The 24,710-nt window shown below is 44.1% G+C and overlaps 2 protein-coding genes across 2 annotated transcripts in view; one reads left to right on the forward strand and one right to left on the reverse strand.

Annotated features, from left to right (window-relative positions):
• RCHY1 (ring finger and CHY zinc finger domain containing 1) overlaps window positions 1-13,656 on the reverse strand; it is a 79,780-nt gene extending 66,124 nt beyond the window's left edge. The window contains exon 1 of the mRNA XM_030190652.1: window positions 13,569-13,656. Coding sequence (XP_030046512.1) covers window positions 13,569-13,622 — 54 coding nt within the window. The 5' untranslated portion in view covers window positions 13,623-13,656. The remainder of the gene's footprint in view (window positions 1-13,568) is intronic.
• A 104-nt stretch (window positions 13,657-13,760) lies between these two features.
• On the forward strand, window positions 13,761-24,292 carry CCDC86 (coiled-coil domain containing 86). Its single transcript, XM_030190653.1, has 4 exons — window positions 13,761-14,122; window positions 16,339-16,468; window positions 19,254-19,328; window positions 23,421-24,292. The coding sequence occupies exons 1-4, from the start codon at window positions 13,917-13,919 to the stop codon at window positions 23,568-23,570; spliced, it is 561 nt and encodes a 186-aa protein (XP_030046513.1). The 5' UTR covers window positions 13,761-13,916; the 3' UTR covers window positions 23,571-24,292.
• Window positions 24,293-24,710: the final 418 nt, after the last annotated feature.

Below are 24,710 nucleotides of genomic sequence, written 5' to 3' on the forward strand. Positions count from 1 at the left end.
ATGTGAGGATAACCGATACCGAAGCCGCTGACAATCCTGAACTCGCACACCACAAATCAAAGGTACCCCACACCCTAGCATAAGCTCTCGAGGTGGATCTTTTCAGAGCCTGAAGCACTGTAGCGATAACCATGTCTGGATACCCTTTCCTTCTCAACTTCGCCCTTTCAAGGGCCAGGCCTTAAGACCAAAGGGGGAGGGATCCTCCATCATGACTGGTCCCTGTAGAAAGACCGTCCTGCGCCTGGAGCCGGAGAGGATGATCGAACAGGAGCCTGACCCTATCCATGTACTAGGGACGTCTAGGCCAATCCGGGGCCACCAGGATCACTTGACCGGGATGACTGGCAATGCGAATCAGTAACCTACCCACCATAGGCCACGGGGGAAAGGCATAGAGCAGGCCCCTGGGCCAAGGTTGTAGAAGAGCATCGATGCCTTCCGAGCCCAGCTCTCTTCCCCTGCTAAAGAAACGGGGAACCTTCGCATTGAATGCGGTGGCCATTAAGTGACTGGCATCGCCCAATGGGCAGCCATCTGATCAAAGGCCAGAGGGGAGAATGTCCACTCCCCGGCTCCAACTGGTGACGACTGAGAAAGTCCGCTTCCACATTCTGAGATCCTGCTATTTGAGACGCCGTCAAGAGAGAGAGATGAAGTGCCCCCCTGATGGTTCACATAGGTGACCGCCGTCGCATTGTCTGAGAGAACTCGAACTGGGCAACCTCGGAGCAGAGATAGAAACTCCTGAAGGGCCAGACGAATCGCCCGCAACTCCAAGCGGTTGATGGACCAAGACACCTCCATCGAGGTCCAAATGCCCTGAGCCGTCTGTTGGAGGCAATGAGCCCCCCAGCCAGACAGCGACGCATCCATGGTCACAATCTTCCATTCCAGGGTTTGCAGAGGAATGCCCGACACCAGATTCTTTTGAATGAACCACCAATGCATGATTGTATGCAGACGGGTCGAACATGGCACCCGAACCTTGTAATCCTCCGAGAGAGAAGACCAATGGCTCAGAAGGTGCCACTGTAGGGGGTGCTTGTGAGCTCTGGCCCACTTTACGACGCCCAAGGTGGAGGCCATGGAACCCAGAACTTGTACATAGTCCCAAGCCCGTGGGTTCGGAGTTTGGAACAGAGCTCGCAACTGACCCTGCAACCGATGTGCTTGAGCTGAAGGAAGAGAAACTATCCCTGTTCAGGTATCGAAGCACACTAGGCTGCACTTTGGGAAGTTGATCACCCAACCAAGCGAATGAAGCAACCCGACCACTCTGTCGGTTGCCCGTCGACTCTCCTCAAAAGAAGACGCCTGCACAAGCCAGTCGTCTAGATAAGGATGGACTTGAATCCCTTCCTTTCCGAGATAGGCCGCCACTACAACAAGGACCTTGGAAAAAGTCCGAGGTGCTGCGGCTAGGCCGAAGGGCATCACTTTGAATTGAAAATGACGACCGAGCACTGCAAAGCGAAGAAAACACCTGTGGGGAGGCCAAATTGGAATATGTAAATAGGCCTCTTTGAGATCTCGAGATGTCAAAAACTCTCCTGGCTGTACCACTGCGATCACTGAACGGAGGGTTTCCATGCGGAAATGCCAAACCCGTAAGGACCTGTTGATGCACTTGAGATCTAGAATGGGTCGCCAAGAACCGCCCTTTTTTGGCACCACAAAATAAATGGAGTATCGACTGCATCCTCTTTCTGCTGGAGGTACAGGCTGGATGCTCCCAGTTGTTGTGAGTTGAGGAGGGTGTGACAAACTGCCCGCACCTTGGCAGGAGATTCCAGAAATGAGTCTACTATTGGACGAGCCAACTTGTAGCCGTCTCTGATAACCTCCAAGGCCCATCTGTCGGATGTTACCCTGGTCCACTCCACCAGGAATAGGGACAGCCTGCCCCCAATAATCGGCTGGAGAAGGACCAGGGCTCCATCACTGGGTGGACCTGGCTGCGGGCTGGTTTCTTACCCAAAAGGAAGGCCCGCCTGTCACCTCAAAAAGGCTGAGGTCTCCGAGAAGACCTTGCTCTCTGAAAAGAGGCCCCGCGACCTGGACAGTAATGACGTGTATCCCTAAACTTAGGTCTAGGTCCCGCCGGTCGCACAAATTTGGACCTGTCCTCCGGGAGGCGCTGGCCCTTAGAGTCACAATCTGTTCTAGGTCTGTCCCAAACAAAAGCTTTCCCCTAAAAGGAAGCCTTGCCAGCCATGACTTAGAGGCCACGTCTGCAGCCCAATGTCGCAACTACAGCCAGTGACGCACGGTGACCGCTAGGGAAACCTCCTTCGCCGAAGCCCTCAAAAGATCATAAAGAAGATCCGCAAGGAGGGCTAAACCGGACTCTAAGGCCGGCAAACAGCCACAAGGTCCTCCGGAGAGGAGGTTTTCTGTACCCACGATAAGCATGCCCACGCCGCATAGGATCCACAAACTGAAGCTTGCAGGGAAAGGGCCGCTACTTCAAAGGACAGGTTCAAGCAAGTCTCCAACTTACGATTCTGAGGGTCCTTGAGCGCCATGCCACCCTCCACAGGGAGACTGGTTTTCTTAGTGACTGCTGTGATTAATGAATCCACCATAGGAACCTTCAGCAAGTCTAAGTCAGCAGCAGGCAGTGCGTAAAGACGCGACATAGCTCTAGCAACCTTAAGCCCACTCTCTGGCGTATCCCACTGCACCGAAATAAGGATTTTCATGGCCTCATGCACATGAAAGGAACGAGGTGGGCATTTGGTGCCAGACATAATAGTGGGCACCAGACCTGTTCCCCCTGACAATTCAGGGGGTGAAATAGCCAAAACCTCAAAAGCCCTAATAATCAGGGAAGGAAGCTCTTCCCTGCGAAAAAGGCAGGGTGACCTCATCTGCCAAATCCAATGATTCTGAGGGACAGCCTGGAGACAAAACCGAGCCATATGTGTCAGATAGCTCCTCGGGGTCCAAAATCTCCACCCGGGGACATTTTGGCAGGAAAGACTGAGAGGCTGCAGCAACCAAAGTTTGCTGAGGAAGAGACAGGGCTGCCTGAAGAGAAGCTCCTGACTTCAAGGCATAGTGCATTAATAAAACAACATCTGGGGAAAAAGGAACTGAAAGGGACTCCCCTGCTCCCTCTAAATTGCTTTCCTCCATTGGAGCCTGTGCCACAGAAGTGCGCTGTGCCTCCTGTCTGTCAACCGCCAAGTGCGGAGCTGGTCGCGCCTGAGAGAAAAAAATGGCATCTGCCAATGCGCGCTGCACTAACTGCCCCGAGGAAACCGCCGAAATTATCTCCTGCGCTTCCGACTCACCAGACGCCTGAGGGGAACCCCCGTCGCGCTGAACACCCGCTGTGGGCTGACGGCGGCACGACTCACACTCCTCCGACTGCTCTCTGGCCCCCACACCGGGAGCAGCGCTTAGCCGCCTCAGAAGGAACTGACATGCTCCACAAACGCCTGCCCCTATAAAACAGACTCGGCAGCTCATCTAGCTCCTCCGTATGATTAAACAAAAACAAAGTCTCTTAAAGAGACGCTTACCTTTTTTTTTTTTCACTCAGAAAAGAAAGGAAACAACCGATCAGGCCCACAGCCCCGGGCGACGGAGGAAAGGGAGGGGGAAACTGGGAGGGACCTGGCACCACCAGGTGTACACCAGAAGCTACAAACAGCCACTCAACCCCTGACTGTGCTAAACTAGGCCCAAAGGACAACAGTAGCCAGATCAAACCAGAGATGTCCCTCCACTTGCTAGATAGAGAGAATACTGAGGTTTACTTGGCTGCACAGGTCCACATATAGCAAACCTCGGAGGTTCTCTATCTCCACCTGCTGGTAGAAGGACAAAACGCACAAGTCTCTGGATTGATCTGTTGGACGCTATGGAAAAATATGTTTTAAAAGTGGCATAAACAGCATTTAGACATTTTGGTTGTCAAAACATTTAAACTGCTATTTTTGAAACCTATTTTGCAGACGTTTATCTATGAATTTTGTCTGCGGTGCATCCAAATCACAAGGGGGCATGTCAAAGGAGTGTAGGGGGCAGGATTAAGGTGTTCCTAACACTTGGACATTTTTCTGCCATAATGGCACAAAATAAAAACATCCAGGACTAAAACTAAGACGTATTGAGCTTGACCTTTTTAAATAATAACTAAACCAAAAAGAGTGCCCAAAATGACCACTGGAAGAATAACTTGGGTTACCATATGGCTCCAGAAAAAGGAGGACGGATTGAGTCAGCCGGGTTTTACTTCCATTGCTTTCCACTGAAAGCAATGGAAGTAAAACCTGGCTGGCTCAATTACTTCCATTGAAAGCAATGGAAGTAAAACCCGGCTGGCTCAATTACTTCCATTGAAAGCACTGGAAGTAAAACCCGGCTGGCTCAATCCGTCCTCCTTTTCTGGAGCCATATGGGACCCCTTACTCCCCTAGTGGTCACTACACCCTCCCCAAGATGCAAAAGAAATGGTACATACTAGCTTCAGATGTTATGGCCCTTCCTATTAGAGCAGCAAGCAGGTCCCAGGAGTTGCCTATTAGTCGGTGGAGTGCACTGTGGAGAAGGGGACCCAGGCCCATATCCAGTGGTGTGCTGGTAAATGTTTAACAACAGGCTCTCTCCCCGGACCCCCCTCTGCACCCCCCCCCCCCCCAAATTGCAGAGATGGCTATAGCCGGGGAGAGAGCCTGGGGGGTGGCGGCAATGCATTACTCCAGGAAAAAAAAATTAAATGATCCCAGGTTCCAATCTAATTCATGTTTAATGTGCAATAAAATGCCATAAATAAGTAAATAAATATAAACGTTTAATGTTGTGCACCTGATTCTCAAAGTGAACATATTCCAAACACTATAATGAAAATAAAATGATTTTTTTCTACCTTTGTTGTCTGGTGACTGTTTTTCTGATCATGCTGGCCCAGTATCCGATTCTGCTGCTATCTGTCCTCTTAACTCCGTTTCCAGGGCTTCCTTTCCATTTCTTTCTTTCCTTTCCGGTCCTCAGTTTCTGCCTATTTTCTTCATCCATGTGCAGTTTTTCTCCTCATCTCCTCTCCTTCCTCACTCTTCCCTCCCCTCCATCCATGTCCAGCATTTCTTCTCTCTCCCCTTCATCCACCCATGTCCAGCGACCCTTCTCTCCCCCTGCCCTCCATGCACCCATACCCAGTGACCCTCCTCTCCCCTGCTCTGCCCTCCATGCACCCATGTCCAGTGACAATCCTCTGCCCTGCACCCATACCCAGTGACCCGCCTTTCCCCTGCCCTTCATCCACCCATGTCCAGTGACCCTCTTTTCCCCTGCCCTCCATCCACCCATGTCCAGCAGTGACCCTCCTCTCCCCTGCCCTGCATGCACCCATACCCAGCGACCCTTCTCTCCCCTGCCACCTCCTCTGGAGTTGTTCAGCAAATTCTCCGCCCTCCCTCCGGATCCAGTACCTCACTGACCTGCCTCTTGAGTCACTCTGCCTTGGCCTTCAAATTCTCTTCAGGGCAGGCAGTCTTGCCTGCCCACTGCCAGTGCTGACTCTTCCCCCGCTGCCGGATCGCGCTTCAAAATGGCCACGAAGACTTCAGCAGAAGTCTCGCGAGGCCGCCTCTGGAAGTCTCGGTGGCCATTTTTAAAGCACAAACCGGCAGCGGGGGAGAGTCAGCGCTGGCAGCAGGCAGGCAAGACTGCCTGCCCCGAAGAATTTGAAGGACAAGGCAGGTGTCAGGTCGGTGAGGGATCAGATCCGGAGGGAGGGAGGAGAGCCGGCTCGCGTTTTTTAACAACCAGCTCGCAAGTCCGAAGAAAATTTAACAACCGGCTCCAGCACACCACTGCCCATATCCCACTGTTACACTTGTGGTGGAAACCCACCAAAAACCTACAGCCATTAAGGGCTATTATAATGGCTTATAGATGGGTATAGTAGGTTTATGGCAGGTTTTCGAGGGCTCCCCATACAATATAAGGGGGTAACCGGTGAGAGGTGTACCTGGGAGCTTTTATGTGAAGTCCACAGCAGTTCCCCCTAGGATGCCCCACTGCTCTGCCAGGATGTCTGTGTGGCCAGTGTACTAAGAATGCCAGCTCCTTCTACATCTCAATGGCTAGATGTCTTATCAGAGGTATTTTTTCTTACTTTTTTTTTTCTTATTGCTACTTGTGCTGAAAAAGGTTGTTTGATTTTTAAGTATGTGCACCCTCTGTTTGTTGGATGATATGCTTTATTAATGAATTAACCTTTATATTTACATGCTGGGGATACTTGTTTATTTTGTAGAGTCAAAATGAGCCATGTCAGATTTTATTCTGGCTATATTTTAATGTTAATAAATGGCTTTTATGACTGGTGTATGGTCTGACTTTTGTGACTAAAGAGAACCAGGAGAGCCAGATTCCAATCCCACTGCAGCATCTTGCGATCTTGGGCAAGTCACTTAATCCTCACTTGTCTCAGGTACAAACTTAATGTAAGCTCTCTGGGGACAGAAAATTACCATACTGTAATTGAATGGAAATGGCATGAGGTAAGTAAATCCCTTCCCTTATCCTCATGTACATGTCTGATAACATGAACTTTGCACAAAGCGTACCAAGAAGAGTTTACCAAAACAAACATTTTAAACACAGAACCTAGATCTCTACGATCTAGGCTGAATCATTAAGAAGAATATTGGTTCCATATTAATTTGCCATGCTATTTTTAGGGGCCCTTTTACTAAAACTTAGTGTGCGCTAAGCAAATCCATTATATATCTATGGGCTTACGCTTTAGCTATTTGATGGGGTTGGTGGAGAGGAAGATCAATAAAGACACTAAAGAGTAATCATATTTTTCAGGAGCAACGTCATTTTGAGGTTTCCCTATAAATGTTTAATTTCCTATGAAGAAAAGAATTATGCTTTTGTTTTTATTCTTCTCAATTGGAGACTTTTCAGACAGGGAGAACAGGAGTGGTGGAAATGTTTAGGCCTAGATTTTCTAGACTTGTTTGTGGACAATTAGGTCCTGATTGCCTTCATTTAATATTTCTTTTTTTGTCTCGCTCTACTCCCCCAAATGATGTGGACTGTTATATTTTTATTTTGTAATGTGCAATGAAAAAAAAAAAAAAAAAAAGACACTAAAGAGGCGATTCTGAATTTGAGCACCTCCATATAAGCACCCCAAGACTGCACAGTGGGAACTTATCCTGTAACAACATCTGAGAACCAAGATTCCATTACAGCAGTGGTTCCCAAACTTTGTCAGGTCACAGCACCCATTAGGCTACACATTTCCTCTGAAGTCTCTCCCCCCCCTTCGCCCAGACCCCTTCCCCCAACCGCTGAAGAAGTCCACCGCCCGCGGCCCAAACTCCATGCCTCTTGTGCAGCAAATTGGTAGCATCTTTCAACCACCAACACCTGTATTTCCACGTATGTCTTCCTTCTCTTCCCCCTTTCCATTCGGCATCTGATCTCCTCTCCCCCTTCCATCCAGCCTTTAACCTCCATCTCTCCCCCCACTTTCATCCAGCCTCTGCCCTCCTTCTTGCTCCTCCTTCCATCCAGCATTATCCCTTTGTCTCAGTTTCTTCTCCCTTATCCAGCCTTTTCCCTTCTCTCTGTTTCTTCTCCCCCAGCAAGCATTACCCCGGTCTTTCTTTCTCTCCTCCCTCATTCTTCTTTATCCCCCCTCATCTCGAGCTATGTTTCCCTATCCTTCTCCACAAGCCAGCATCACTTGTGGCTTTCTGCCTCCTGCTCCCCTCACTCTCTGCAGATTTCCCTGATCAGCAGCAGGCCAGAACTGTCAGCTAATGTGAAGACCGTAGGACCGGTTTCCTGCATGCGTCATCACTAGCTCTGCCAAATTAAACCCCTCCAATGCAGAAAGTTTGCATCAGAGGAGGTGCGAGTCAAGAGCTATCGGCGGTGCATGCAGGAAACTGGTTCCATGGTCTTCATGTTGCTTAGTCCTGCAGCCTCTGAGAACAGTGGGTCTTTCAATGCTGGCACCAAGGGGGGGGGGGGGAGGTCCCAGCTGCAGCTCTGTGGGAAAATATGCCATGGCGCACCAGGGTGCTGCAGTGCACACTTTGGGAACAGCTGCATTATAGAATACTGGCAAAAGCCAGCATCAGTGTGCCTAACATCTATGCACCCAAAGTTACACTAACTATAGGTCTGGCATGCCTGCAATAGGGAGGTGCGTAACTTACAATATTCTCTAAATTACACATGTAAGTGGGAGCCCTGCCCATGCATCTTCTACTCTTGTATGTATGTACTATGCCACATAGTTGCCCTACTGTCACTTTTGGCGGTAAGTGTACCCATACACATGTATTCTGTACATTTATACACTCGAGTGGCCCATAATGTGTGCACCCTGTTATAGAATGACCCTTTCAAAATCAAACCAAACCTAATTCAAAGCTTTGAGAAAGAATTTTTTTTGAATATAAACATGATAAAAAATTGGCATATGCATCCTTCTACACAACTAAAGGAAAAAAAAAAAAAACAAAGGCACTGAAAACTGTTTCACTTTACTATGCATTATCCCACGAATTCCATATATAGCACCCAAAATAGGGCTCCGATCCAAGATGTGCTCCCAATTAAAATGGCTGAGCCAATTAGTGCCAATAATTGGGTGCTGGCACCAATTTGAATTTGCACGCATATCTTCATACGTGCTATTCTATAGCGATGTGTACCCAGATCCCCCCTCCTAGGCCTATTTTGTTCTGTTCCAGGCTGCACTCTCACACAGTTGTATATAGTTTTATGTTAATTACTATTTTGTTCTCGCCATTGCAAGGTCCAGTTGACCTATGGTTGTTTGTTTTTATGAGCCTGGTAGCTAGGGATTCCCACATGTGAGAATATGGCCTGCTTGTCCTCCGAGAAATCGAAGATGCTTACCTGTAGCAGGTATTATCCGAGGTCAGTAGGCCATTCATTCTCGCATACGCGCTCATTCTATTGTACTGTTGGTCCTGTGCTCTTGTGGCGGGTGGGAGGGCACGCATGTGAGGTGGGGATGCTGTGTATGCTCTTGAGAATGAATGGCCTCCTGTCCTTGGAGAATACCTGCTACAGGTATTTTCACTTTAGCGCGGGACGGCCTAGTGCAATTTTTGCTGTAGTAAGCACGCATTACTGCTTACTGCAGCTTAGTAAAAGAACTCCTAAAGATGTCTTCCTAGGTTTTGATAACCCTTAGGGCCCTGCTTACTAAGCTGCGCTGTAGGCATGCTAACAAAAGTCAGGGCAAAAAACACTGAAGGGAAAGCACAAAATGCTCAAAAACAGACTCATGTACTAGATGTTGTGAGGAGCGCGGGACAATATGTTCTCTTCTCATGGCGAATGAAGACAGACTGTTGGTCTTGCACACTCGTGGCGGGCGGGAAGCCACTTGCACATGAGTGGTGGGGATGCTGTGCATGCTCTTAAAGAATATTAACATTTTTCAAGCTCTGCACCAAGTGACGTGGATGACGTCACCCACATGTGAGAACATGGCCTGCTTGTTCTCTGAGAATTTTGGGATCGGTGTGTACAATCCAGACAGGTCTGGAGGCGGAGAGTGGGCATGCTCTATGCTAATCGGTTAAAACAGGTACACTGCTGTGTGCTGATTAGCACATGATCCCTTGCCGCCTACAAAATAGGTGGCCCTATGGGCTAACACGCTAATGGAAAAATTAGCACCTGGTCATTAATACAGAAAATAGAAAAATCTGCATTTGTACCCCTGTGGTAAAAATGGCCTTAGTAAGCAGGAATGACCCATGTAAGGATGTGTTACGGCCACTTTTTACCAAACTTTGGTAAAAGAGCCCCTAAGAAAGAACAATTCCCTCTTATTTGATCAGAATTACCACTTGAACAACATTTTACACTGCAATAAACTTGAAGCTCTCAATCACATCTTACCCTGCTGGCTAAGATCCAAGTGCAGGGTCTGAGATATAAAAGAAAACTAAGAAGGGACTTTTTCTTGTTTACGTGGAAACAAAGTACGCTGTACAATGAAGGGTTAACATCTTGCCATCCAAAACCCAGTGGGGAACTTCCAAAGACATATGGAGTATGTGACTTATTTATTCAACAGAAGAATATCAACTGCATAATCCTGCAAAATTCCAGCCTCAGGTATGGACTAATTATGTTTTTTTTTTAAATGAGAAACATCAATAAAAAAGTAATTAATCCCAGAAATCACATAGTCCACTTTAGGTACCTGCAGATTTTAAACTGTAGAACATGAAAAGCATCAAATTTGGGACTACGCACTTTTTTCACATTCTACTGACACTAAGGTACACACAAAACTTTCAAAAACAGAAGTTGCTCTTCCAAACTTTTATAGCCTTTATCTGCTATTTCTAACCCCACTTTTGGTAGCTTTTCACTTGGTGAGTCATATATATTAGGAGATAATTCTATAAGGGGCCACCTAAATTTAGGCAGCAATCATGAGCATAAATGATGGTTATCTAGTCACATGTGTGAACACATGCATGCAAATGAGCCGTTTCTGGCTATTTGTTATTCTGTAAATATATGACAAAATTCAATGCACCTACTTTACAGATGAACATTCACATGAGCCAAATGCACATTTATTATAAACTACTACAATCTATGTACTCTCACAGTCTAAACTCTAGCATTTAAACACCTGCTCTATTGCTAGTGCTTGTGCCGAAAATACAGGTGCTTCTTTAACCTGCTACATTCGCATTCTGTAAAGAAAACTAGATCTAAATAAGTGCATTCTTGACATCTAAAATTAGATGCCCCTTTATAAAATTATCCTCATGATCACTGCCAAAGCAGAAGGAATAAAACTCCTTGTTAAAAAAAAAACAACAAAATGTTAACTGCCCAATAAAAGTTGAAAAACGTTATTTTTATTTGTATTTCACTTCCTGAAAGATCACAGAGATTAACTCCCACCAGATTAATTTTAGCTTTTCAACACATATCCGATGCCCTACGATATCTGAAGGCCTGCCTCTTCCATTTCAAATCAGTTCTTTGGGACTAGATAAAGGAAGTATTACTCCAAAAATCTAATTTAAAAAATGTACTGTTAGTCTACTAAAAATGGTTCCCCTCTACTAAAAATGGTACCCCTTATTTGGTTTAACAGAAGATCAGTTCTAGCTCTATCAAAAGTGACGTAGAAGAGAGCAAGAAGGTTTGTTTTGAGAACAGGAGATGGCATGATGTCAAAATGTTGAAGCCACTTAGGTTAGTTTATGTTTCTCCTTCACCGTGCAGCCGTTGTTCTGCATACAGCCGTACACTCAAAACAAAGCAAACCTACGAGCTGCTGCATCCATGTTGCCATTCTTTATTGTTGGTAGCATTTTTATTTAATCTCACTTATATTCTCAAACATGCCAGCTTGTGCAGCATACGGATGTACACAGAGGAAGTATAATAATAGAATAACTTTTCATAGTAGAGTAGTAATTTGTTATAAATCGTAATCAGCATGTCATTTGGAGGGGACACCCTAGCATGTGTTATATTCATGCAGAGATTTTTTTTATTCTACTAAAGGGCCACTAAAACAGACATCATGTTATGATAATCAGGTGCTCAACATTTAGGGTCCTGTTTACTAAGATGCGCTATAGGTGCGCTAACTTATGCACTTATGAAGCTATGCTGTAGGCATGCTAACGTTAGAGACACCCATTATATTCCTATGGGTGTCTCTAGCAGCGTGCAATTTTTAGCACGTGCTAAAACATTTGCTCACATACAGTGCGGTTTAGTAAACAGGGCCCTCAGAGTTTATATCTATTTATTTACTTATTTTTTCACTGATTATATCCCACATAAAACATGAATTAGGTTGAAAAATTTACATTTTTTGTCCTGTGCCTATATCAAAAGAGAAAGATCGTTTGTGAGAGCTTGCTCCTTTTGTTTTGTGGAATGCAGTGGTATATTATAAAAATGCACTTATATTATTTATTACTACTATTTAAAAGAAAGATATTAAATAAGGAGGGCAGAGCTACCTTCTTGCAGACATCCAGAGTCAGTCTAAATGTGCCAACATTTTCTAGTTCTGTGATATATTATTTCTCTCTTCTTCAAGTCTGTTTTCAACAGCATTTTCTCAGTTATTACCCAAATGCAAATACAATTATAATAATTCGTAAGTTTTAGATGATATTGAATTCTAATATAGTCTTACTGTATTTCCAGGTTTGGCACAGTATAAGTCATCACATGGTCAAAATATAAGAAAACTAATGGACTGCATTAGGAGCTTATAGCCCATTTAGATAAACAAATGAGAGAGCTGCATGAAAGAAAATATTTTTTATTATTTTGACTTAAGAAAACCACTTGGCTCTGAAACATGCTCAAAGCAGAATAACCCATTTGTACAAAAGAGGCGAGGAAGATGTGATTCCCTGTGCCCCAATGGAAGGAGAGTTTAATATTATTTCCAGTCTTCATAACACTAGTTAAGATGAACCCATCAGTAAACAGGCTATCATCCTCTCTGAAATTTGGCCATGTGTTACTGTATTGTATAGAACTGTGTAGAAAATGAGCACAAAATACAGCCTTTATTAGTGCTGTTTCCACCAGCTACAATAAATTTTGAAACATTTTTTTACTGATATTCAGTTTTTGAATCATGATATTTATATCAGACACTTTCAAATAAGTAAAAATAAACAGTTTATTTTGTCCTCCACCCATTAAGGCACTGCCTATCCAACTAAACAGCTTTTGACTTTTTACAGATGGACCACGCATAGGCAGTCCGTTATTTCCAGTGATCTTTTACTATTGCTTTCAATAGCGTTTGCTATTGTTTTGAGTGTACTTGTGACTCCACATACTGGTTTCAAGCCATATAATGGGTGGGCTAGACAGCGTCGTACCGTCGTCTCCTGTTCTCAAACTAACTGTAACCTCCTTGGAGGTGTGCGTGAGGAATCTAAAAAACGGCCTTAAAAATGCATGGTTAATGAATATTACACACTTCTTTACTAAAAAAAAAATATATTAGTACCATAAAAAGAGGCAAAGGAATGCAAAATAAGACCAAAACACAGAAGAAAACCAGGACTGTAAAATGACACTGAAGCATCTGGACTTACTACTACTACTGCTGCTTAACATTTCTAGAGCGCTACTAGGGTTACGCAGCGCTGTACAATTTAACAAAGAGAGACAGTCCCTGCTAAAAGAGCTTACAATCTAATAGACAAGACTTAATACTGCTAGTTTCTGAAGGGTCCTTGCGGTTTAGCTAAGCCAAAACAAACCAACAGATTCTGCTCTGAGAGGTGCTCCAGACTACAGTTCCATGCGTGCCCAGCGCCTCCGCTATCAAAAAAGGTGACGTAACAGATATGCAGGAGCGAGCGAGCGCGCAGCGCACATAGGGGTCATAGGGAAAGCCCATAAAATCCCGAGCCCCATTAGGCGAAAGCAAATACCCTAGTCGAGTGGTTACGATATAGCCAAAGCAGGCATAACCCTGGAGACTCATCCCTTTATGTCCTTACACCCTCTCCATTTCCCCAGGTCACACTCACTTTCAGTACGCAACCTCGCACGTAGTGCTCGCACCCGGCCCCAACTGCCGCCATCTTCTTCACACCCTCACGTCACACAAGAAGTCAGGCAGGCACCAGCCGTAGCCGCACGCGGCAGAAGGGGCGGAGTCTCTGCTGTAGGGCCACTATCCAATCCGCCTCGCCTCCCCTTTTGAACGCCGTGTCCGTCCGTGTGAGCACGTGACCGGAGAGAGGCGCCTCGCTTGCATAATGGTTAAAGGGCTCTAGGAGTGGACTCTGTCATCAACGTGCGGGCGTTATTGTTGCAGGGGAAGGATTTCTGCACGTGGAAATCTTGGTCGTGTCTCCAGTCCTGTTGCTTTGTTAATGGTTCTGCGTGGGGACGGAGGGAACGTTGGAGCTGCCCAAGCAGGGCAGACTGTGCCCATGAGCGGTCCAGAGATCTCCATGCGCGAGGATGGTGCTAGGAGTCAAGGACGGAGCGAATCTGGGATCTCTGCGATGCCATCAAGCGGGATTCCACGGGGAAGACCCAAGTCTGGAAGAGTTTGGAAAGATCAAAACAAGAAAAGGTAAGAACCATGTATGCTAAAGTGGCTCCTCCTCCCCCAAACGTTTCCTGGTGGCCCTAGTGCCCCCCTTGCACACTCCGTCACTCCCCCCCTTTAAAAAAAACTTTTCCTGTGGCTTAGTGGGGCCTAGATATATCACCGGAATCCTCTCGCGACATCCTCCTGACCCTTTCCGGCTGACTGGGCAAGGACACCGAGCTACCCTCGGAATATGGCAAAACTTCCTGTGCCACCCTCGCCCCACTCAAATTATACCTGGTACTGGTGTGGTCTTAAGGAGGAGGCCAGGCTGTGTTCTTATCCTGGCCACCATATTTCAAAATGGTAGCGCCTGACTCTAGTGTTGTCCCTACATACCTACTCCCCCCCCACCCCCCAAAAAAAAAAATTCTTTGGGTGGGCCAAGCCAAAATGCGCCACAGGGGATCTGGTCACATCGTTTTGAAAGATGGTGGGGAGGGAGGGTGTTGCACAGTGTGTTTTTTCTAGCAAAAAAGGTGCCAGTAGTCAAATGCTAAGCCACCCTTCAGGGGCTGGGTGGTCACTGAGGGACCCACCTCACAATAAACAGGCCTCCTGCAACTAGTCACAGAATCTATGACAAGGAGCCTGAGCTCTTTCATTAAAACTTGGGGTCCATGAGTCAATTTTAGCACACAATGGAAAAGGTGCCGGTACTCAGTACCCCCTCAAAAAAAGCCCTGGTGTTGCATGAGCCAAGTATAATTCAGGGGGAGAGCGTTTGCCATGCTCGGAATCTACCCGACAGCCCAAAGGATTGGTCAGCTGCTGATTGTGGGAGGGGGGGGGGGAGTGTCTGGACCAGGCAGAATCATAATGGGCTGGGGAGGTGTTAGTGGGGGGGCTTACAAGTGTGTAAGCACCCCCCCCCTCTTGTATAAGCTGACACTGTTAATGATTGTACTGCACCTGTAAGCTGTTGGACAGACCAATCTGCAAATAAATTATTCTATTTTTTTTACTTTTTTGCAAATGAGGATCCTCTGAATTTACTTCATGCCTTCTTAAAGCCCATTAATGTTTTAGTCTTCAGGTGGATATTCACAGTGACTTAACTGGCCAGTTAAATCACCTTAACTACTTAGTACTGCTGAAATTAACCAGTTAGCATTGAACTGAAAACCAGCTATTTTGGGGCAGTCCAGGGGCAGAGTTGGCACTTAATTGGCACTTGACCAGTTAAGTGCTGAATAGTGCACGTAACTGGTTATGCGTTAACCGTCTCCAGAAACACCAATGCTGGTGCTTGGACGTGGCCTGACATTGAATTTCCAGGTTTAATGCTGGAGGCGGTCAACAAAACACTGCCACCAGCTGACTATCAGGCCCCTTGTCTCCGGATTCAGCCAGGACCAACGTTGGGTTTAATATCAGAGCTACCACAGATCTTTATAGTAACATAGTAGATGACGGCAGAGAAAGACCTGTACGCTCCATCTAGTCTGCCCAACAAGATAAACTCATATGTGCTACTTTATGTGTATTCCTGATTTTGATTTGTATCTGCCATTTTCAGGACACAGACCGTGGAAGTCTACCCACCACTAGCCCCGCCTCCCACCACCGGCTCTGCCACCCGATCTCCACTAAGCTTCTGAGGATCCATTCCTTCTGAACAGGATTCCTTTGTTTATCCCACTCATTCTTGAATTCCGTTACCGTTTTCATCTCCACCACCTCCCGTGGTAGGGCATTCCAAGTATCCACCACTCCGTGAAAAAATACTTCCTGACATTTTTCTTGAGTCTGCCCCCCTTCAATCTCATTTCATGTCCTCTAGTTCTACCACTTTCCCATCTATGGAAAAGGTTCATTTGCGGATTAATACCTTTCAAATATTTGAACGTCTGTATCATATCACCCCTGTTTCTCCTTTCCTCCAGGGTATACGTGTTCAGGTCAGCAAGTCTCTCCTCATACATCTTGTAACACAAATCCCATACCATTTTTGTAGCTTTTCTTTGCACCACTTCAATTCTTTTTACATCCTTTGCAAGATACGGCCTCCAAAATTGAACACAATACTCCAGGTGGGGCCTCACCAACGACTTATACAGGGGCGTCAAAACCTCCTTTCTTCTGCTGTTCACACCTCTCTCGAAACAGCCTAGCAACCTTCTAGCTACGGTTCCAGTTCTTTTTCTCTTCTCTCTGCTTTTCTAACTCATCGCTTGGTGCTCCTTTGTCTCTGTCAGATTTTCTGCCATGGTGAAGAACAAGCCCCTGCATACTTCTTGGGAACAGAAGATGAAGAAGCGCCAGGAGAAACGACTCACGATGGATTTTGCACGACATTTGCGGGAAGAGAAACAACAAAAGAAGGAGGTGAGAAAAGGAGAATGTAGTGCTGGGAGGAGTTTTAAAGAGGAGCTGGGAAATGGAAATGTTGCTGTAACTAAGTTATTGACTTTCAGTAAATCAGAAAATTTTGCTTAGTATAATTCCTTAAGAAGAAGGAACTGGAGCAAGAACAAGCCTCGGCATTGGGTACCAGGTCACCAACTTGCACACTGAAGTAACTAGTAAGAACAGAGGTAAGAGGAGGAGAATACGTAAGGTATTGGGTAACAGTGAGGCTTTGATATAATGCACCTTTTCATTGGTACTACAAGAGTTAGTCAACTGGTATTTCCATGTCTCCAGAAGGCTTACAATCTATGTATGTACCTGAGGCAAGAAATTGAAGCATCAGTGGGGTTGAGTATTCTGAAAGTTAACCTTTCAGACTGATGAGCCATGAATTGATGGAGCATCTGTGGCCAGGTTTTAAGGATTGGTTTTCCAAATTTCTGTAAAGGTGTAGGCAATAGGTAAGATGATGGGGCAGTGTTGTTGTAAATACTTAACAGCTAGAGTGCTTCAGGGGTCAGAGTTGCCCCCTTATTTCATATTTATTTATATAGAACTCAGTTTTTTAATTACCTTTTATTGAAACAAAGCACAAGCAATAACACAGGCAGAATGCCAACTGGAATAATCAGAAGTAAATACAACCCACCCCAGAGAGACCAGCCCAGAGCCCTAACTAAGGGCAACTTAGGATAGACCACGCCACTGACGATACAGTTGCCAGGTCACATGGAAACGGCCCATATGGTCTGTCTTGAAGGCAGTTAACTTAGACATGGCATTATTTATTTAGATTTTGCTCACACCTTTCTTCAGTAGTACCTCAAGGTGAGTTACATTCTGGTACACTCTGTCCCTGTTGGGCTTACAATCTAATCTTGTACCTGAGGCAATGGAGGGTTAAGTGACTTACCCAAGATCACAAGGAGCGGCAGTGGGATTTGAACCAGGCATCTCTGGATATCAAGACCAGTGCTCTAACAACTAGGCCACTCCTCCACTCCATTATTCTATAACATCACAGCTAAATCCTGGGAACACCCCCAGCCCCCTTTTGAGTTACGCACTATAACAGGTGGGCATTTTATAGAATTGGGCACAAGGCAGGTCTGTACGCAAACCCAGATGACTACCAATTATTGATTAACGACTGTATATAATATCTCTAGCAAATGGGTACAAGTATTTACCATATTTCTGTGCATGAACCAGGACACTGTACCAGTGAGTTCACAGTGAGAATACTGAAAGGTAACTTTAAAACCATACAAGGACGTAAGACCTTTGAAGTAAGAATGATTGAATATTTTAACACCCATTATAAACCATAAAGCTGTATGTCTCTGTTGATCACCCCACCCCTCACCTATCCACACCCATCCTGTTAGAATATCAATGATATTCCCCATGCTTTGATGTCCCCATGCATACCTCCTACCCACCCCCATCCTCCCACCCTGTCAGACTGTCATAGTAATGCTTGAATGTTTTCACTTATATACACTGTCAGCTAGCACATTTGCTTATTTCCGATCTGACGAAGAAGGGCAACCTTCGAAAGCTAATCAAGAAATGTATTAAGTTATGTCCAATAAAAAAGGTATCATCTTATTTTCTTTTCCATGTTTTATTTTGTTTGATTTCTATTGATAACCTTAAGAGTGGACTAACACGGCTACCACACTCCTCTACTTATTTTGGTGCCAAAACTGATCTAAAATCTTAATTGTCTTGTTTCAGTTTTCAGCTAAAAAAGCAAGAGTATTTTTGACTGAAACTGTGATGCAGCCATCTCTCCTCACCTTTGGGACCGACCTGAGAAGTATTGGTGGTCCAATGGTGCAATTGGGGCAGAAGCAATCCCCACTCACCCCTGCCTTTGCTGGCTCTGTTGTCAAAATGGCTGCCACGACTTCAAACAGCCATTTTGAGACTTGGAGCCAGCATGGTAGGAATGATTTGGCCACAGGTTGGGTTGCAGCTGCAGTGGTTGATGGAGCATGAGTGCATCCCAAAAAGGGACTTTCTGCTACTTGTGCAGATGCATACTGCATTGTTCCAGGGAACACCACCATGTTGTACCGGTGAGATCACTAGTAGAATTCAGTTGTTTGTGCCTCCACCTGTTGGTGGCAAAGGATAACACCCATTTGTGCAGAACAGTGTAGCTGACTAAAGGAAAGAGAATTTTCAGGTAAGACAGTTTCTCCTTTCCAGGCATGCTAAGAGGTATTTAGCTTGTTATTGGTACAATATAACTAGCATTGTACGGTGTTTATTTTGGGGTAATTTTTTTATTATTTGTCTCATTTCTTTTATTGTGTGCTGCTTAATATTTATACTACATTAATACATAGGACAGTAAGGTATTGCTTATGTACTTACGGGAAGTTGTACAGCTCAGGAGAAATCTTCCTGCCAAACCCTTATTTCACTCCCTGTCCCAGCTGAATAGAGATCCAGAGCAAATCACCCCAGCCTGTTCAAATGCAGGAATCTGTGCCTGGCCAGAGACTGATTTTACAGCTGATACAGAAATGTGCCCAAGAACCCACACAGATAGAGAGGGAGGTTCCTTCATCTAGTTCAAATCTCTTTTGAAAAAGCTGAGATCCAGGTGTTAATGGGCAGCTTTTTTTCGCTGCTGTTCTCTCGTGTACTGTAAGGAGTTGTATGTTGAGGACTGTCCTCCGAGACTTGTTTGGATGATGGAGAAAAATGAAGTTGGCTGATGTTTAAAGAATTCTGTTCCCCTCTCCAGGAGAAGAAAAGGCGCAGGGAGGAGAATCTGAGACGGCGACTGGAGAATGAGAGGAAGGCGGAGATCGTGCAAGTGGTAAGAGGATACTGAATTCCCCCTCTTGCAATACATACCAGACAGCTGCATCCCTGAGAATTGTACTTCTCTCCACAGAGGAGCGAGATCGTGGAGGATAAGCTGGGAAACAAACTTGGAGAGTGGGAAGAGAGTGTTTGGGAGGAAGAGCTGTATGAGGGAAGATGGATGGGAGGGTGTGTGTACTGCCTTACAATTTGGCAATCTGAGGAGCCCAGAGGTTGGCTCAAGCAGCAGCTGTCAGCATTTGTAGCAACCACCATGGAGAATCAGTCTTATAAGTACATGTAGTTACAAGGAATTGTCTGCAACTCACTGTTCCCTGCAGCAGCCCTTCAATATTTTATTACTGTGCTCTGGTGGGAGGCAGGTTGGGGAAAATGGGAAAAATTCTGCATCTTTGGATAAACATAGGTGAACATAGTATGCAGAATTTTCCCAGGAGTGCGTATCTGATTGGCGCAGTTGCTCTTACCATATTGGTATCCTGCAGAGTCATTGTGAGATTCTTTTACTAAGTTGCGGCAAGAATTCGCCTTAGCCCACCCTTGTGCGGGGTCTTTCCCCATACATTAATGCTAGTTTGCCATTAATTTAAAAAAAACAAAAAACAATGTTCTAATGTTGGCATTACTGGGCAGCCATTAAAAAAAAAATTACCATGTGAGCAGTTCTCGCCACCCCTTCTGTGGGCGGTAAGGGCTCATGCGGCCCTGCACTAATGTGGATGTACTATTTAGCACAGTAACACCCCCTCCTGACATGCCCCCAGCAAAAAAAAAAGTATTTTAGCACCTAGATTTGTGTGTGCTAATTTGGCAGGTATCACAGGATACCAGAGTGCATTTATTTTATATCCCACATTATCCCAATAGATCAAGTTCAATGTGGCTAACAACTTATTGTGATTAACAGTACAAAAATTGATGCGCGATAGTATACATTTAGTATAATAACAATTAGAATGGAGAAATTGAATAATTGTACAGTTAAGGGTTTAAATTTAATTGTGATCATCCATGAGAAATGCTTAAACAGAGAGGCTTTAAGGTATTTCTGGAATATCAAATAATTAGGTTCCCATCTGATGAATTTCAAGAGGGAATTCTACCATTTGGTACAGAATCTGAATTAATTACTTCACTGGAAATGTTTAGGTCTTTTTACCACTTCTACATATACCAGTTACCCACAATTTGTAGAGATAAAAGACCAAGGCTGCCGCTTATGAGAAAAGTAATTTATTTACTTACCAAGTAGTGATACAATATTTTCTCATGGGAGGATAGAACTACTGCATACATATGGTCACTGTATCTATCACTCCAACATACTGAACTGAAACAGCTATTTTTATACACTTGTATTTAACAATTGGGATCATCTGGTCTTTTTCAAAACTATCTGGTTTCCCTCACCTGCTAGACCACATTCTCATGTTTGTTTATACTTCCTCCTTTCCCAGGCCTGTTTGCCCGTAAGGATATCGGATCAGATCATAAGTTCCTGGGCCTCACAATTTATGGCCTTTGCCCTTTGACTCTACTCCAGGGTGCATGACTGTGTTTATTATCTACAAATCCTGATGTGGATTGTCTTGTAGATCACATTTTTGCAACTGGGATAGTGGAGGGTTGGATGATCTCTTGAACCAGGGAGAGAGTTGCGAAGGGAGAGATCAAGTAAAGGTTGTATATAATCAGGGGTTAAGCTATATAGAGTTTTGAAAACAAATGTACATAATAGACTAATCTGGCTGCTGTATTTTGAGCTGTTTGCAGTTTTTTCAAGGAAGATTCCTTATAGCTAGCATAAATGGTATTACAATAATCAGTGTGATAATACTAATGTTTGTACTAAGGTTCTAAACATCATTAGGGAAGAAATACCTGATTCTTTCAGTTTCCACGTTGCTTTAAAGGTTTTTGTGATGACTGCTTGGACTTGGATGTCAAATCACATGTAGGAATCAATTATTATATCAAGTATCTTTAGTTGGGACTCCAATGGATAAGTTACATTATCAGTTGTGACAGTTTATAACACGGTGAGGGTTAGATAATACAAAAATATATCTCACTTCAATTTTAGTTTAAAGGTGGAGACCTAATTCTTCATCAGGTCTAGACCAGATTTGATGATAAGATAGCACTTCGATAGAATCTTTGAAAGGGATATAGATAGATTTATGTATGCAGATGACAAACTATTATAACTATGGGCATTGAGCACCTTTCCTAAGGAAGGGGACATCGTAATATTGAATAAGATGGGTGAAAGGAAGGGATCCCTGTGGGACTCCGCAGTCTGGAGGCCATTGGAGGGAAATGGAATTGGAATTTGACATCATCTAGATTTTAAAAATCCTTGGAACCAATTTAGGATGGACCCTCCTTATACCTATGTTGTCCATTAGTGCAGGTAGCAAATTATGGTCTACCATATCGAATGCACTTGACACATCAAATTGCATAAGGATGATCTTCCTGCCTAGGCTAATTTCATTCCTGAAGTTTGCAATTAATGTGGTTAGGACTGTTTCCGTGCTGAAATTGGTCTGAAGCCAGATTGTATATGATGAAGAAGGAAAAAGGAGGACAGAAAATCCATAAATTAGTGAACAACTATACCCTCAGTCACCTTTACTATTAAAGTAATAGAGGCCACTGGCCTGTAATTTTACATCATTTATTTTTGCCAGGGGATTTTTAGGGATGGGGGTTACCATTATGGACCCTTTTTCTGCAGGGAAATGACCTGGATAGGAAAAGAGATATGTGTTCTTAGGGATTTATAAAAAGATCAGGTGCAGCTTTTAATAGGAAACTAGGGCAGAAATCCAGTACACAAATGTCAATACAAAAGATTTTCACTACTGAGAATGATGACCAATACCTATCAGTTTTGATACCAGTGAGGCTGTGTGTCATGTTCAGTCATGTATATCATAGGGTCTCCTTTAAACATTATAACATTATCTCTAATTATGATTTTCTGCTCAAAATATGTAGCTAATTGGATTGCAGATGGAGCAGATTTGTTGGAGGTAATAGCCTGGGTATCTCAGAGTATTGACTATATTGAAAATATATTTGGTATCGAAAGGATCAGTTGATCTCCATAGTTTGTTTTAGTCTCCTTTTTTTTTTTTGTATATTTAGAGCTGATTTCAATGGATTTTTGCCATTTTCTTTCAAGCTGCCTTTATTTTCGTTTGCTGCATTGGATGTCTTTATTGAACCAGATGGATTGTCTCTCTTAATTTAGATTTCATTTTTACTGCTTCCACAGAGTCTAGTATTGATTTACTTAATACATCCCAATCTTTTATGAATGTTAATGAATTAAACATAGACACGAGTTCAGTATTTTGTATGTTTGACCAGAAGTCATTAATTTCAATCCTTCCTCTAGACTTAAAAGAGGGGGGGGGGGGGTGGACTTGGGGGTGAGTGTCTTTCAATGATTCTAGCCAATTTAAGGTGAATACTAATTTGTAATGATCTGACCATAGGGTTGGTTACCATGAAGTTTTGGATATGAATAAGGCTAATGAGCTGGTAAATCTATAAGCTAAAAGATAAAGAAGGTGATCTTTTGAATGGGAGGGGTGTGTGGGTATGAGAAATTCCAAGAGGATAAGAAATTCAAAAGGTCCTTTGTGTTAGGGTTTGCTAGGTTATCTGAGTGCGTTAATATCTCCTAATAGAAGGATATTAAGATGGTTGACACAGATATTTGAAATAAAATCAAAGAGATCATCTTCTTTCAGATGCCAATTTCCAGGTGGACAATAAAATCAAATACAAAGTTGTTCTGATAAAGTTGTGTCGGTAACATTGCAGAAGTGCAGGTGGAGAACTCAGGAGTTGGCACACATTTAAATAATACAGTTAATGTCACCCACTAGTGTCTGGTTTGAAAGGCTGCTTCAGTGCCTAACGCAGCTTAATAAAATGGCCCCTATATTAATCTGCGACAGGCTTTCACACAATGGAATTTTCTGATGCTGTTCTTTGTTTTTTTTTTCTTTTCTTTCTTTATGGACAATTATTTGCTGCTTATTGTTCTCCATTATTGTGCCCTTTACAGATCCGAAATCCATTAAAACTGAAGCGAGCCAAGAAAAAGCAGCTGCGCCAAATCGAGAAACGGGACACACTGAAGTTCATTCAGCAGCAGCAGCAGCAGACACAAAGGAACCCCACCAAGGCGAAGTGCAATGCTCCAGGGCCTCCCTGACAAGTGCTGGCGTATTACAGCAACAAGACATGGATCGGAGACCAGGGGGTGGGGGAGGCAGGAACTCTCCATCCCCTTCAGAGCCCTAATGTGCAGGTTGCGAACCCTGATTGGATTATAAGGAAACTAGATGGGGAGACCAGCACATTTGATCTACATTTACATTTTTAAAAAGCATTTATAGCCTCTAGCTTCAAGGTGGATTACAGCCAGAAAAAATGTATTTCAATTTTTGACTTGTATAATCATATACATAAAATGCCTCATGAATACAGTCATTTCTAACTGACCTGCCTATCCAGACCAACTACAAATGTAACTTTGCTGTAATAAATTTTTCATATAGACCTAAAGCCCTTGTCATATTATAAATAGCAATCATTGTACAAGTATGGAAACAACCAAGTTTCTAGTTTTTAAACTGTTTATATTTCTTCTAATCTGAGGGCTTTTGGCGATTCTAGGAGGGAGACCTAGTTCCTGATCTTAGGGACCTTTTCCTAAGCTGCACTTGTAAATGGGCTTTAGCACATGTTAACATGGAATTCTCCTGTGCACTAAGCCCATTCAAGAGGCGTTTTTCCATGTCTTGAATTTCTGGCCATGTGATGATAGCATTAGTGCCGGCTAGCCATTAAAAAATATTAACATGGGAGCACTTAGCCCCTCCTAAATAAGAGGAAGTACAGGTTCCCTCGTTTAGCACGCGCTAACTGAATAACACAGACTTGTATCTCCCCCCCCCCCCCCACCACCACCAAAAAAAAAACCTAGAAAAAAAATAGTGTTCTTAGCACACACAAATGGCAAAACTAATGCAGAAGGCTTTAATGCTTAACACAGCTTAGTAAAAGGGCCCCTTACAGAATAGGCCTCCCCCAAATTCTGCTATGTGCTTAAATATGACTCTTTGGGACACTAGTTGGGGTAATACTGTCCCATTTCCTGCTCTTAATAACCGCAGTGGTAGTATTTAAGACAAGTTGTCATCTATATAATTTAACCTTTTATCCATTCCCCAAATGTAATCTAATCAGTACTGCCTGCAAAACTTGTTTCAGGTTCTATTCCTGTCTACAAGATTTAGTTTGGCAAATAATGGGTTCTGCTAGTTACCTTTGAGCTCTTTTTCTCCCAAGT

Source organism: Microcaecilia unicolor, chromosome 2 (genome assembly GCF_901765095.1).
Source record: "Microcaecilia unicolor chromosome 2, aMicUni1.1, whole genome shotgun sequence".
Lineage (NCBI taxonomy): Eukaryota > Metazoa > Chordata > Amphibia > Gymnophiona > Siphonopidae > Microcaecilia > Microcaecilia unicolor.